We start from the raw sequence: 14206 nt of genomic DNA, 5'->3' as shown, positions 1-14206 counted from the left end.
GAGCCCTGATCCACAATAGAGGCTCCCAGGCTCTAGTCTGCAAGCCTTGTGGCGCATGTTAATGAGTTGCATGGCAGGCAATTGCTCCAAAATTGTTTTTGTGTGCCAGCCCCTCGTCTAAATAGCTTTGTCCGCTTATGGGGGTTATCCTGCAACTGCCCCTAGGGGTGTGTGCGGGTGTGGATGGATGGTGTCCCTAATTGCAGGTGTTTTTGATTTACACTAGCCATGAAATTGGCCATTTTGGCGTGTCTGTCTGTACTTTTAAACGAACGCTAAGCTAACACACATTCACCCTGGTAGCCATCGAGATTTATGACCATTCGAAATTGTCTACCAGTTGCCTGTGGTCCTTAGAGACGAGTAGTAAGAGAGTCCAAGGATAGCTGCTGAACCATTGAAAAGGCAATTATTTAGTGCTGGCATTCGTATCCGTATCAAGTAAAGGATTTAGCGCATGAAGAGGGGTATCTAGTTGCAGTAGGGGGAGTACTCCTCTTGAGGAAGATGAAGCTTTAGCACATTTCACTTGAGCAATCCTCATTGTGTGTGGCTGAGTCTCTTTCTCTGCAGACTTTTCTCTGTTTGCCTCTGAGAGAAATTGCAGGTGCAATCCCCCTGACTATTTTGCCATAAAATTGAATTTTCCAAGGGAATTATATTTCCCAACTCAATGCTCAGGAACGAAATGGAGAAAGTAATTTTAAATTGAATATTTTTCAGTTCATTGTAGATAGAAAAAGGGAAACACTTTTCAGTGGCTAACACTGCTGTTGACCGCTCTGTTCCCCCTGGTTTCTCTTTCCCAGAGTGCCATAGTAACCATCAAAGACTTTTCCCTACGATTTTAACCACCTCGACACGTTTTTCATTCACTTTTATCAAACAAAAAAAGATTGCTGCTCTCTGTTTTAATTTCATTTACATTGCTCCATCTTTTGGAGGCAACCTTAAGCCTCAAGTCTTTCATGGCATTGCCTCATTCTTTCGTTTTCTTTATAAACTGTTGCTTAGTCGCATAATCGGGGAGCTTATCTCTGCCCCAAACGACACAGAAAATTGACCCAACTCAAAAGTGTCGCTGACAGCTTTATATTGTCGTTTTAATTTCCAGCAATTTATAAACCGCAGCGAGCTCTTTAATAACCGTTCTGGCCACGAAAAGTTGTTGGGCCACGAGACGCCATAGATAACAGCAGTGCTGGCACCCTGTGGCACATAGAGAGAGAGAGAGAGAGACAGTGGCAGAGAGTGGCAGACAGAGGGTCAACAAGGGAACAACAACAATGCCAGGGGCGTGTGACCAACCAGCTAGCAGACGCTTAATAGCATAAACTTATTTATTATAATATTATTTAAAAAAAAAAATATGCAAAACGAAAGCAACGCTTGGGTCATGGATATGCCTCAGCCTCAGACTCAGTTGGGTGTCAGCCACGATCCTTGGCGACAGACGGCGCTCGTTCCTTCGGGGCTGCTTAATTTATTGTCCTAGGGCCGTGCTACAGGAAGTTGCATACATTATGAGGGAGGACGGACGGACCCACAAGAGGATTCCTGTGGGGTCTCTGGGGATGTGGATGAGGATGATGATAATGTGGGTGGCTATACAAAAGCCATAAACTTTTAAATGGCATCGCTTTTGGCTTTAACATGCATTTGGTTGCATGACTTGCCGCTTCATATCCCACTCTCGGGCACTCTCTGGAAAGGATTGGACCATCTGGAACTAGTTGCTCCACTTTTATTCGTTTCATTTGGGGCCTCCTCCCAAAAACTTCACTCGTAAATATTGGGCTGTGCTCTCCAAAAAGTTTTCTTCTCTTCTGTGTTTTTTTATTCGTTTTGGAACGTGTTGTTTACACGCTGAAACATCATAAATTACATGCGTGGGGCATGCCACTAGCACACAGAAAAACACGCCTCTTGTGTGTACGCGGTATGACGCTCCAACTCAATCTGGTTTTCGTGAGGATGTATGTTCCCTGCCACACGCATGGAGCAGCGCACGCCGCAGACCACCAGTCCAGCTGACTCCTGGGATCTCTGCTTCATTCTGTATCTCTGCCACTGACACGCATTTTGTAGACCTTTCGATTATGCAACGGCCCGAATACACATGGTGGCGCTTCAAGCTCCTGAAAATTATTTATTCTCTTGTGTATTTCTGTTCTGGCAGCAAGGCATTAAAATATGTAAATTGCAAAACCATTTTTCGAGTGTGGAAATTTTATTCATGAAGTGCAAATGCCTCTTAAGGTGTCAGGATTTGGGGGTGGGTTGCATTCCAGTGCTATTTTTGAGTACCTGTTGATGATTACAACTTACAGGTTTGGGGGCCGATAATAGCTGTTGATGTTATATAATTATTTGTTTACCTTTAACCTTTAAATAAATTCTGAAGGGTTTATTTCAAGTATAAAATATTGATGTTTTCTGCTTTTTTTATATATCTGCTGTAACTAAATTCCCTCGTTAGTGAAATACTCGTCTGGAATACGGAATTTTAATTAAAACATTTTTGGTAGACCATAAACTGAAACAAATTTATTTTTACCACATATTTTTTTGACGTTTTTAATGGGATTTTTTCTTTTTTGTATTGAACTTTAACAAATTCTTTCTTAGTGCGCTCGTAAATCAATGAAGTGGTGGTTAAAAGGAGGGCTTTCTGCTGTTTTTTCTACTTCCAAAAATATGTACATATATCCATAAAATACTTATGAATAAAAAGCATGTTTTTTTTTTTTCGGCCAAGAAAAATTTGATATAATTCTGACTTTTGCTGCTGCATTTCTCGGGCATTTCCATTTAAGCTTCACTTGGCAATCTGTTCATCTCCAGCTCATCCCTCGGATCATCCCTCAACTTGGGTGTACAGTGTAATAAAATGATGCTTATTGCATATCTGAGTGTCACAGAGCGAGAGAGAGAGGTAGAATGGGGGCCTGAAGCACTCACTCATACGTGCAGCTGCTGTTGCTTGCTACACCGCTGCCACTCTCATGCAATGGTGTTTGCATTCCACCAAGAGGGTGTGTGTGTGTGTTGCAGTTGCAGCTATTCATAATGGTTTGTCAGTGCCTGCCACATATATGTTTATCCACACAAACAGACCCACCCACACACTCACACACGCAGAGTGGCCAACACACAAAACAGCCACAGCATGCGGCATAGCAATTTAGGGGCTAAACAGCTTGGGCGTGTGCAAGGGTGCGTATACGCAATATATTACATGAATATTGTATTCCGCAAACACTAACCATAAAAGCCAAAAAATGTGGGGGCTGTTGTAAGCCAACAGCAATCCGCGGCGGTCGCAACAATAAATAATTAAAAATCTGGGGCCATAAATTGTTAAATATCTCAACAATTACCATGTCAACCAAGTGCATTAGTGGAAGGCGATTAACTCTCATTAGGGGTACAGATTCGCGTGGAGTGGCGTGTGTATCTCTTGGCAGTGTTGCGCTTGCCTCTTGTAGTGGCTTCCAGCAGCGAGCGAGGCAAAGACACTTGGTGTTCAACTCCTGTGTATATCTCCCCGGGCGGTTCGAGTGCTGGGTTCATGAACCCAAACAGACGTGCCACTACTCGCGAGGCATTAACGCCAGTTAGTGTTCTGTATCCAGGACTCTCGTTTCGCTTTGGCTTTGGCTTTGCTTGTTGTCTGTGTGGCATATCCAGATGCTACGAGAGGGTTCTGGGTGATTAAATGGATTTGATTTTTCTCGTTTTTCTCTCACCACTGACAGTCAAATGGCCACACTTTGATTTTAGCCCCATCCAGAAAGTATCTGGGTGTGTGTGTTCCCCTAATGATGTCTGCATATTTGAGGTTCACTGGGAACTGGTGGTGGAACCCATGAGAGAGTCCATTGATTTTAGTGCTAAAGATCTTGAATAGCCCTTAAAAACCTTGTTCTTAAATAAATCTTAAATATTAAAGATAAAATATTATTTACAATGAGACTTCGATCAGAATTTGGAATATATTTAAGAAAGAGCTGTACCAGATCTCCCTATTACCTTCTCCCGCCTTGCCAGTGTACCCAAGCAGTTAAAGTCACAGTTCTTGGACACAACTCCCACCCGAATTCTAAAAAAAAAAAATAGTTGACCACCAATTTGAGGTCTCCAACGAGTGTTTCTGAAAGAGAAAATTGTCAATTCTCATTTGGGTGCCAAATTCAACTTTAATGCAATTCGAAGCTGAAAATTGCAGTCTTGAAAGTCTGAACCATTTCGTACTTCATTAGCAAAACTCCTCAACAAATTCATTACAGACTCTCGACTCGACTACATGACCCCTCCATGCAGCAGCAGCAGCTGCCAAATATCTAGGGCACTAGAAAATGCTGTGTACCCAAGTGTGGCAGCCAGACAGAGGAACACACATCCGTATCCGTAGTGTTAGTCGTATCTGTATCTGCATCGAAGTAAGAGTCAAAGTCTCTGCCTGTGGCAGTGTCCTTTCGCTCTCTCTATCGCTTTCTCTCTCTCTCTCCATCGCACACGCTCTCTCTCTCTCTCTCTCTCTCGCGCTCTCTCTCTCTCTGGTGGCAAAAGTGCTTGTTTGAGTGCGGAAATATTTAAAGTGTCACATACGCTCTTCGGAAATTAAATGTGAGTGTTGTTCTTCACGCTCCAGAAAGGAGCAACGGATGTCCTGAACCCTCCTCTAAACACTTAACAACCAGGAAAAGACTAAACACTAAACACTTGCGAGTTTAACTCGTTTAACTGTGGGTAAAGGGTGATTGATTGTTTTAAAGGGTGTTTACACGGAATGACTCCTAATGATGGCAACTAGTTGCAAGAAATAAACCAAAGAAAATATGTAGTTGAACATAAATATTACACTGAACTGATCCTTTTATGGAAAACCTTAAAGCCTTTTTTTTAATATTTTTTTTTCTGCTCTCCCCATATTTTCAATGTTTGTTAAACAGTGTTGCTGTCAGGTAGCGCTTTCCTGCTAGATTTGATCACACTTCTGTGCGTGTCATGGGCTGGGCTCTCTCTGAATGGTCATTGCTTTGGTGGCCGCTGCTTGCTCCTCTCAAGGTGTATGCGCCTGTGTGTAATGGGCGTGGCTCTGGCCCCAAAGCAAATAACGGTGTCTGCTGTTGTCTTCTTTTCCCTTTATCTTTGTTTTGCTGCCGCTTTTGCTTCTGGTTGTCTCTGCCACTGCTCCCGAGTGTTTTTGTTGTGCATATTTCTGGTGGGGTGGCCATTCATGAGTGTTTGTTTTGCGTGTATTTCGAGTGTTTTTGCGGTTAGTTTGGCTGGAGTTTTCCAACATATGCTTTTGGAAGCCTGTCCCTCCTTTGTGGCTGCGTTTTGCGGCGCGTATACCTAACATTGCCGTACACGTACACGCATTCATATTTATTTAATTAGAGTTTGTTCTCTGTGCCACTTATTGTAGTTTTGTTTGTCTGCCGACCGAGTGGTGCATTTGAAATCTGATTTTCCCATGAGATTTCCGAATGTTTTTAAGCCCGCTGGGGCCTCCCCCCATTGCACATTTCGAACAAACTTTTAATTAAGCATTTTTGATGGTTCCCGGTCGAGTCTGGTTGGATCTGTTCTGTTTGCCTTTCTCTCTCTTTCTTTGTGGCTGTACATTCAGGAATTTGCGCGATTTCCCAATTATATTTGTCACCAAAGCCAGGCGTCCCATGTTTGATGTCCAACTGAAAAGTTGCTCCACAATCCATGAATGGTAATTCGGCTTTCCATGCATTTTTAATTAATTATGTGTGGGGATACACAGCCCAAAGCAGATTCAATGCGGATTATGCGCGTATTAATGCCATTGTAGCACAAAATTTAATTCAGATAAAAAATTGGGATTTCTGATCTGCTTTAAAGTACAGGAAAAATATTTCTGAGCATCAGATTTCTCTTGGTTTTCCCCTGCATAAATTTGAGATATTTTCGCAGCGAGGGCCAAAATGCTTTGGGCGTCTGTCTCTGGCTCTGGCTGTTCAGCATATATGAGATTATATAACAGAAACCGCAAATAAATATAAAGCGTTTCCACTGCGGGAGGATTCCTGCTTCGATTCCGCTTTGCAAAATGCAAACATGTGTCTCCGGCGAAGAAGCTGCTGCTCCTGGAGAAGAAGGAGAGCAACATCCTTGCAAAAAGGAACACCGAATCACAGAAGGAAGCCTTCTAAAGAAATCCACACACACACGCAGCAAAGTGCAAGAAGTGCGAGAAAACATCGTCGTCTGTTGAGCCACCACCTTGCGGGGGCCCCTCCTTACTCGTACTCTTACTCGTACCGTACCATTCATGAGTGGCTACGGACCGTCCTTTCCTTCGCTCTGTTTGGCCCGCGGGGGGGTACGTTCTCTCTCGACTGCTGTCTGAATGGAGGTCAAAGTGCATAACTTAAGTAGCCGACAATAAAATGCATAACATGGCATACAAAACACAAACAGACAGGCCAGGCAGCCAGGCTGGCAGGCAGTCGGCCAGGCAGGAGGCAAGTGCCAGACGGACAGACAGGCAGTAGAGGAAAAGCCAAAGGAAAACTAAGTACAAACCCGTACGAAACCAAGAAAATATGGCTCTATTTATTTGTACATTAGGCCAAGACGTTCGCTGGCCTAACGGCCACACATTTCGTACCTCTTATAGAAATACACATGTATTGGTGTGAATATGTGCGGTATGTTTGCGTGTGTGTTGTATGCCTCATGTTGTACCTGCCTCAACAGCTGCTAGCAAAAGGCCAAGTGTTGTGCTTGACATGTACAAGCCCCTGTCCCAGCCCCCAAAGTGAGATCTCTCTCAGTTTTTCTCTGCTGCTGCCTCTCCCGCTGTGCCATAATCATTTCATGCTGAGCTGGACTTACCCCTACTTCACCGTGCCACCATAACGTGCCCCATCTAGTGTCGTGTCGTGTCGATTTATCTAATGGAACAGTCGAGTGTCACATGGGCCGGTTGCAAAAACAAATTTATTAAAGGGAAACCATAGAGAGAATCCACAATGGGAAAAAGACAGAAACACGGAGGGCAAAATGCTGGATTGAATGGAACTGTTGCCACTCCATGTGGCAAAAAAGTGACGACAATACCAAAATAGAATGTTTGTACTGGATAATAACAAGATCCAATAACGAGAGAAAAATATAAGGCCAAAAACGAGAGAGACACATTTATTAATTTGTATTGTCGTGCCGCCGATTCTTTTTACACTGCTTATTCTATTGAGATGGGCGACAATCGACATACCACGCGATAGTTATGAAATATAGATAGTTAATTGAAATGATATATCTATTGCTTACAAATATCGATAGCAGGCCGACAATGGGGTGGGAACGTGATGACGGTTAAAATTTAAATTTTTTGATTTTATATCATAATGAACCAACAACATCCCGCCCACCGTAAAACTAACCCGGAGTTTTACCTAAGACATCCAGAACTGCTAATTTTGATACTGGACGCTTAAGAATGCCAGTGGTTGTTTCAACTTCTGCTAATCTAATATGGCCATCTTTAGCTGGAATCGTGTTGACTATGATACCTCTTTTGCAGCTTCCTCTAGGTTGGTTGTCTTCGCAAATGATGACCACATCTCCAATGGTGATCGGCTTGGTCCTTGAATGCCACTTGGTTCGTCTAGTCAGAGTCGGCAAGTATTCTTTAATCCATCGACTCCAAAAGTGATCCTTTAATTGCTGGGCGATGCGGTATTGTTTACGATGACAAAATTGGTTAACGTCTCCTGGGGTTTGAGTAGAATTTGTCGTTCCAAGCAAGAAATGATTAGGTGTTAGAGGTTCCGGGTCATCTATGTTGACTGGTAGGTGAGTGAGAGGTCGACTATTGACTATATTTTCGGCCTCAATAAGTAAACTTCTTAACGTTTCAACTTGTGGTGCTTTCTCCTTAAGTGTGACGCTTAGAACTCGTTTTGTTGATCTCACCAAGCGTTCCCAGCAACCTCCTGAACTAGGATTCGAAGGGCAATTGAACTTCCAATCGATTCCTTTATTCGACATCTCTGATTTTATGTAATCCCAGTCAAATAAATCCTTCACTTGTTTCAATTCGTTATCTGCTCCTACGAAATTTGTTCCCATATCGGATCGTATGGTTACGGGAACTCCTCTTCTATTCACGAAGTTCCTAATACATAAAATACAGGCGTCTGCGGACAAATCAGAAGCTAATTCCAGGTGCATGGCTCGGATTGTAAGACACGTAAAGAGTGCAACCCATCTTTTTTCTTGTCGCCTTCCGATGGTTACCATAACCGGTCCAAAGTAGTCTAGTCCCACATAGGTGAAAGGCCGTTGATAAGGTGTCACTCTCTCCTTGGGTAGTTGGCCCATTAAAGGAACAATTGGCTTGGCACTATGATTTTTGCAATATTGGCAGGAAACTTTTGCTCGAACCACCGCTTTACGTAGATTTGTGATCCAGAATTTGCGCCTTATCTCGTTTATGATGGTTTCGTCGTTTTGATGGTGATAGGATTCGTGATACCATTTTACAATAAGTTCCGTGAAGCTATGTCTTGGCGGCAATATTATTGGTTGACGTTGTGTTTCTGGAATAGTGATGGCATAATCCAATCTTCCCTCCACAACTAAAACTCCACACGGATTTAGTTTTGGAGACAGCGCATAAATGGAACTACTCTTAGAAACTGATTCAGAGTTTTGTAATTCTGCCACCTCATCTGTGTACACTTGGTTTTGTACCATTTTACACAATTTAGATTCAGCCAGGACTAATTCAAATGCGGATAATTCTCCTCTTTCTCTTTGTTGAATCTCCTTCCGACAATTAGTCACAAATCTCAAACACCATCCCATCATACGTTTCAGCCGTAAATAGTTTGAGAATCTACTGATATCCATAAACTGGCTAGTTGTCACAGTCATTGTTACTTTGCGCCTCTCAGTACCGTAATCTGTGGAAGAGCTGTACTCTATTGTGGGCCAGGTATCCCTTTCAGCAAGCAAAAACTTGGGACCACTTACCCATTCACTTTCAACAGTGTACTTTAGGCCTTGGCTAGACTTTGTGGCTTTGTCTGCTGTGTTCAAATGTGTTGGCACCCATTGCCAGTCATTTTCCGATGTTGATTCCAGTATTTCGCTTACCCGATGGGCAACGAACGGCTTAAATTGTCGATGATCTGATCTAATCCAAGAAATGACAGTTCGCGAGTCTGACCATAGTGTCGTTTTACCCACAATCACGTTGTGACTTTCTAAAATGGTATTTTTCAAACGTGTACCCAACACTGCTGCTTGTAACTCCAGTCTAGGAATTGATAACATTTTCAACGGTGCGCATCTGGTCTTTCCTGCAATAAATACCAATTTCGTGTCTTCACCACAAGTTATGCGCCAATATGCTACGGCTGCGAAGGCTTGTTCGCTCGCATCAACGAAAATATGCAACTCTATGTTAGCCTTTGTTGACAAAAATTCTGGCGCATAGCATCTATCCGATTGAAAATGTTTTACTTGTTCTAGCTGAAGTACCCAATTTTTGAATTTTGAAAATAAATTTTCCGGCAGTAGATCATTCCAATGTATTCCGGCCCTCCAAACTTCTTGGATCAATATCTTTCCGTGTATCATTAAGTCCGCTAACATTCCGAATGGATCAAATACAGACATGACTAGACTTAGTAGTTGGCGCTTAGTAGGGCATTTCATCCCTTTCACAATTTCTTTGTCTACACGGTTTAGCTTGAGGTCGAATACAAACTTGTCGGAATTACTATCCCAATACATGCCTAAAATCTTGTCTGTTGATTCGTTACTCATTTGGACGGTTTGTGCCTGCGCAGTCGTTCTCCTTTCTATCATTAAGCAATTCCTGAATGCGTTTGGAATTAGATACGAAGCCCCTGAGTTCAAATTTCCCCGTCTTATGTACTCTCTTGACTTCCTGACTGATTTGAAAGGCTTTCTCTTCTGATTCAAAACTAGCAACGAAGTCATCTACATAATGTTTCGTCCGGATGGCATCGATTACTTCTTCCCCTGTGGCTTTCAGCGTTTTGTGCGTTGATATTCTTAATATATTGGGCACAACAAGGAGAGCATGCTGCACCAAATATAAGGACGGTCATCTTGTACGTATTCACTTGTGCATTACGATTGCCATGTCTCCAAAGGAATCTTAATGAGTCCTGGTCCTCTTTTCGTACTTGCACTTGTAAAACATTTCCTTTATATCGGCGCATACTGCAAATTTCCCTTGGCGAAATTTGAAAAGAATCGTAGCCAATGGTGGGTTTTCATCAGGTCCTTTTAAAAGCATGGTATTTAGGGAAACACAATTGATTCGTTGCGGCTGCATCGAAAACCAACCTCATTTTCTTGGGCTTGTTTATGTTAACAACGCCGAAGTGCGGTAAATACCAGGTCCTTGGCCTAATCAGAGCGGCTTCTTGATCTGACATTTTGACGGCGTATCCTTTTTGAACGAAATCCATAATGGCTTTGTCATATTCGTCCATTTTTCCCAATCCGTGCATTTTGTTCTCTACTCCGTGCAACCTCTGAAGAGCCATGTTGTAGCTATCCGGGAATTGAACCACGTCCTGCTTCCAAAGGAGTCCAGTCTCGTAACATCCTTCTAGTTTTCTAGTTGTGTTCTTTAATATATCCCTTGCTCTAGATATATCCGCTGATTCCAATGGTCGTACAGGTATTTTTACTCCAAAGTTCTCCGTTGTGAAGTAGTCTGCTATCATCTTGTGGATTTCTTGTTCTGAATTGTCTTCTTTTGGACATGCATGTAAGACTATTGACAATCGCGTTGACCCAATGCTTTGGCCTCCATTCGAGCCATACAGAAGCCATCCCAACGGCGTTTTAGCTGCAATTAGATTTGTATCTAAATAAACACTCTTGATGCTGGCTACCAAATGACAATTATTTATTCCAATCAAAATCATAGGATTAGCATCTGTATATCCGTTTAATGGTAAATTCTTTATCCGTGAGTATTTTTTGGCAAGTTTCTCAATATCTACTGACTGTAATGGTAGATCTAATTGAGGTACTGTGTTTCCAGTTATTCGCAGCCATTTCTTATCAGCTCCAGGTGCTCTAATGCGAAGGTTGCATTTCATTGATAAAAACTCCTTAGCATGATTTTCTATCCAGTTCAAAGTCAGCTTGCTCTTTGGCTCCTGTACGCCCAACATATCTGCTAACTTCTCGTTTATCAGTGAGGCAGATGATCCTTCGTCTAAAAATGCGTACGCTTGAACTATCTTTTATGCTTTTCAGCATTTCCATTAAATCCCGAAAGTTGTTATTCCTTGACTCCTTTTCTTTTGGTTCTATCATTGTAGCACCCTCGTCGGATTCCATATTGTCCTCCGAGTTCGATCCATTGATTGACATGCGGTCTTTAATCGGTGTAGATGTACCATCCATGTTGCTTGAGTCGAATTCTAACTTTTTCTTGCTGCGCAGTTCCATCTGTCCGTGTATGTGTGAATTTCACAACTTCTCCAAAATTTTTGCACGCCTCTTGTGTGTGCCTGTGTCTGTGATATTCACAGCTTCTCGGAATATGCACTCCTCTTGTGTGTGCCTGTGTCTGTGAATTTCACAACTACTCCGAATTTTGCACGCCTCTTGTGTGTGCTTGTATTTGTGAAATTCACGGCTTCTTCGAATTTGCACGCCTCTTGTGTGTGCTTGTGTCTGTGATATTCACGGCTTCTTCGCTTTTGCACGCCTCTTGTGTGTGCTTGTATTTGTGATATTCACGGCTTCTCGGAATATGCACGCCTCTAGTGTGTGCCTGTGTATGTCGATTTCACCACTACTCCGAAAATGCACGCCTCTTGTGTGTGCCTGTGAATTTCACAACTCCGAGTGCTTTTATTCGAGCATTTCACAACTGCGTCAATTGCTCTTCGACGACAAAATTCACGAAATTAATAAAGATGTTGCCACTCCATGTGGCAAAAAAGTGACGACAATACCAAAATAGAATGTTTGTACTGGATAATAACAAGATCCAATAACGAGAGAAAAATATAAGGCCAAAAACGAGAGAGACACATTTATTAATTTGTATTGTCGTGCCGCCGATTCTTTTTACACTGCTTATTCTATTGAGATGGGCGACAATCGACATACCACGCGATAGTTATGAAATATAGATAGTTAATTGAAATGATATATCTATTGCTTACAAATATCGATAGCAGGCCGACAATGGGGTGGGAACGTGATGACGGTTAAAATTTAAATTTTTTGATTTTATATCATAATGAACCAACAACAGGAACAAAAATATATAGGGAATGTATGTACATACATAGGTGGCCAACTTTGTATATTGTTTCTCTTGGTATCTTCAAATATATTTTCGACGTTCAATTCGGGTAAATTTAGCAGATGTCAGAGGAAAGCGTAGCCAAGCCGAGAAAGTCTATTTATTCTTAAACAGACATTCAAATCATTAGCCATATCTACAGTATCCAAGCACACCCACTCCCATACTCATAATTGTTCGCCATTTTTCACAACCTATTTTAAATGAAACACAGACAAAACCTGTCGAAAGGCATAATAAACTGCACAGGAAACGACTGGGGAAAGCGTTCAATTATTCCAAAGACCCACAAATCTCCAATAAAATTACATACCAATCAACGAAAAACCTCCTTTGGTTGCATTAGTTGCTCATTGTTGTCCGGTGGTTGGGCGACGGCGGATACGGCGACTCCCCGCGTGGACTCTCTGGCACAAAAGCCAACCGCGTAATTAAGCTTTACGTTCCACGAGTAAACACAAATACACTCGAAACACACACTACACGAACACTCGAAAGACTCGCACGCAAACACTCAGACGCATACGGACACGAGAGCCAGGAGCCGCCGACTGTTAACAATGCACATTACGCATACACCACGTACGCCGTAGCTATGATGCTCCACTTGTTTCATGGTTCTCTCTCTCTCACTCTCTCTTGCAGATACCAGGACATGTACAACAATCCGATTAAGGCCACTAATTTGGAGCATCGTGATGTGGTGCTGGACATTCTCTCCGATGCCCGTGTCGTTGGGCCTCTACTGCAGACGGGAATGTTCCATGCGGATGTCAATCGGCGCAATTATATGTACGTATTTGGCCATAACAGCGCAACGGGACCGTATGCCAACGTAAGTATTTGCCGAAGGGACTACCATATTCCAAAAAGAGCGACCAAATGGTCGATTCCAATTACGTACTCCATGGCACTTTTAATTTAAACACTCGTCGCTGGTGGTCAAGCGAACCGAGAACCCTGCGCTTCCGTTCCGCCACCCCTCGTGTCGCTTTGTAAAATAAACCCAGCATGAGGTTGGAGGCATCTAATGAGTTTTCATGATGTACTCCTCTGTTGGTCTGTCGTTCCCAATAATGGACAATAATGCTGAAAAGTTTTAGGCGGAACTCTGGTGTTTTGGGGCTCGAGGGGTTCCTCATTGGCTTGTTAGGTTTTTTGTTCGCCAAAAAAAACAATTCACAAGTTTTCAGGCAGCAGCCAAATAGCGAAAGGCCGCGAATGATCGTAATAAAGACAATGAACCCCATAGAAATCCTAGTAAAAAAAAGGGAAAAGCAGAAGAATGGGAGAGTTTTAGATACCCTCTAAATTTTTTGATAGTATTCGGACTCACGGAATATTGAAGACTATTGAATATGCTGTCTTATACAAATTATTTTTGCAGAAAAAAGAAGAGACGTTATCTTTAGCACAAAGACCGCTTAGGAACAGGCGGGACTATTGCCGCTCCAAAGCGTTCCTTGTATTTTATGTTGCTGTTCTAAAAAATATTATAAGTCCTCTTAAAATCTTTCCATATTTGTTCTAAAATAAAACCTTATACCCCTTCCATTGTTAGGGTAACAAAAAACATCAACAATGAAGTTGTCCTTTTGCTTATTTTGGCTAAACAGGCGGCATGGAATCCCTCTTGACTTAGGGTTCATTTGTGTCCGACGACGGGTCACTCTCATCGCCCAACGAGTGGGTGAAGGAGGCAGGGCGAGGGCAGAGTTATATGTGTCTGACGCTCATAGTCCGCTTGGTTTGGCTTCTGCCAGAGTTTTATGGCTCTGTCATGCTTATGGATTTGTTACTGATTGCCTGGCCAAGATAGCTTTGTGTTGCCATGAAGCCACTGTCCTC

The 14206-nt window shown here is 42.5% G+C and overlaps 1 protein-coding gene across 3 annotated transcripts in view; it reads left to right on the top strand.

The window, feature by feature from the left end:
- Window positions 1–14206, top strand: part of LOC117896146 — a 115639-nt gene that overhangs the window by 90084 nt on the left and 11349 nt on the right. For all 3 annotated transcript variants that reach the window (XM_034804221.1, XM_034804220.1, XM_034804219.1), the window contains one exon: window positions 13004–13193. In XM_034804221.1, coding sequence (XP_034660112.1) covers window positions 13004–13193 — 190 coding nt within the window. The remainder of the gene's footprint in view (window positions 1–13003; window positions 13194–14206) is intronic.

Source organism: Drosophila subobscura, chromosome O (genome assembly GCF_008121235.1).
Source record: "Drosophila subobscura isolate 14011-0131.10 chromosome O, UCBerk_Dsub_1.0, whole genome shotgun sequence".
NCBI lineage: Eukaryota > Metazoa > Arthropoda > Insecta > Diptera > Drosophilidae > Drosophila > Drosophila subobscura.
This window is presented reverse-complemented; position numbering and strand designations above follow the sequence as displayed.